This window comes from Pundamilia nyererei, unplaced genomic scaffold (assembly GCF_000239375.1).
Source record: "Pundamilia nyererei isolate P.nyererei 1_Seehausen unplaced genomic scaffold, PunNye1.0 scaffold00262, whole genome shotgun sequence".
NCBI lineage: Eukaryota > Metazoa > Chordata > Actinopteri > Cichliformes > Cichlidae > Pundamilia > Pundamilia nyererei.
The window spans coordinates 68432-70205 of NW_005187663.1; the positions used below are offsets into that span (position 1 = coordinate 68432).

A 1774-nucleotide genomic window follows, 5' to 3' on the forward strand; every position below is an offset into this window, starting at 1 on the left:
AGTAGGCTTTCGAGCCTATACAGCTTGGAGTAAGACAACATGCATGAAGAGGATGATGTGGACAAAATACTCATTTGCCTAATAATTCTGCACTCCCTGCACTGTTGTTGCCTGTGTATGCTCATCTACCTTTGTCGAATCTCCCTCCAGAGTCTTAGCACAGGATCTGACTTTCTGGATGAGCTTCGCTATGCCACATACAAGTGTCTTCCAGCTGGAAAAGCTCTCAAACCTGTGTGAACCAAGCAGTCTTTCAGAAGCTTTCGTAGAAAAGGTTGCAATCAGTGGACGCACATCTGCATTCTTTTCTGGTTCTACAAGCTCAAAGAACTGTGGTGGAGTAAGTGTAACTCCCTTTTCATTTTCAAGAACATCGGCCCAGAAAACCAGTTTGTATCTCTCAACTGTGCAGCTGGAACTGGTCTTGTACCAGGATTGTGTTCCGAACTGAGAAAGTGCCACTGTTCAGGCTGCGAAGACTTCCGGATGCGTGCTACTCAGTTTGCAACATACACATAAAACCTTGGGTTGGCGTTGTAGATGTAGCCCAGCACAACTCTGGAGTCGGTGTAAAACTTCACTTTGTGGATTTCGACATCTAGCTCATCCCTCAAGATATCAGCCAGCTCAACTGATAGTACGGCTCTAGACAGGGCACAGTATAGGAATTTAGATTTCCCTATGCAGAATCCTACAAGACAGTGTCCTTCATCATCAACTGTTCTGAGGTAGGCATCTGCCAGAGATGGCCATGGTGGACGCGTCACAAAAGACACATAACTCCCTGTGCTGTGCGGAAAGCAGGGGAAACAGGTAGATACTGCCTTGGTATGTGAAGTTGCTCGAGTGCCTTCAGTGAGTCTCTCCAAGACTACCCCTTTTTCAGCAGGTATTGGGGTGTCCCAATCGCAATGCTCCATGCATAGCTCTCTGACTATAGCCTTGCCCTGAACTACTATTGGAGTTGCAAACCCCAACGGGTCAAATATGCTGTTAACTGTGGAGAGAATACCTCTACGGTTAAAGGGCTTCTCTTCCTGGGAGACAAGAAAGGTAAAGCTGTCGGTTTGAAGGTGGCAGTTGAGACCCAAGCTTCTCTGCATAGGCAACAGATCCACACCTAGCTCTAGGTCATTCAGCTCTTTAGCACATTCCTCAGGTGGAAACGCCTCCACTACTATGTTGTGGTTGGAAGCTATCTTATGTAGCCGTATGTTGGAATCAGCTAACATTTCCTTGGTTTCCTTCAGGACTTGGATGGCGTTCTCATTGGTGGAGAAGGAAGCAAGACCATCGTCCACGTAAAAGTTCTTTAGAACAAACTCTTTTGCCTCTGCACTGTGTTCTTCCTGTCCTTGCAGAGCTGCTCTTCTCAAGCCGTATATGGCAACAGCGCGAGAGGGGCTGTTGCCGAATACGTGCACGGTCATCCTATACTCCGTGATGCGCTTGGTGGGGTCATTGTCCTCAAACCAGAGGAAATATAGGAAGTCCCGGTGATCATGGCAGACTTTGAAACAATAGAACATCTGTTCTATGTCTGCTGCCACCACTACAGGTTCCTTGCGGAAGTGAATGAGGACTCCTAAAAGTGTGCAGCAAGAGTACTGACAGGGACTAGAAAGAGAGAGCATATTTCTCCTGTTTTGGCTTCCCTTCATTGGCTTCCTGTTAAGTCCAGAATTGAATTCAAAATCCTGCTCCTCACATACAAGGTCTTAAATAATCAGGCCCCATCTTATCTTAATGACCTTGTAGTACCATATCACCCTAT

The 1774-nt window shown here is 46.6% G+C and overlaps 1 protein-coding gene across 1 annotated transcript in view; it reads left to right on the forward strand.

The window, feature by feature from the left end:
• The window catches only part of LOC102199904 (GTPase IMAP family member 7-like), a 20618-nt gene extending 20378 nt beyond the window's left edge, over window positions 1-240 (forward strand). The window contains exon 3 of the mRNA XM_013915168.1: window positions 151-240. Coding sequence (XP_013770622.1) covers window positions 151-240 — 90 coding nt within the window. The remainder of the gene's footprint in view (window positions 1-150) is intronic.
• The last annotated feature ends 1534 nt before the right edge of the window (window positions 241-1774 follow it).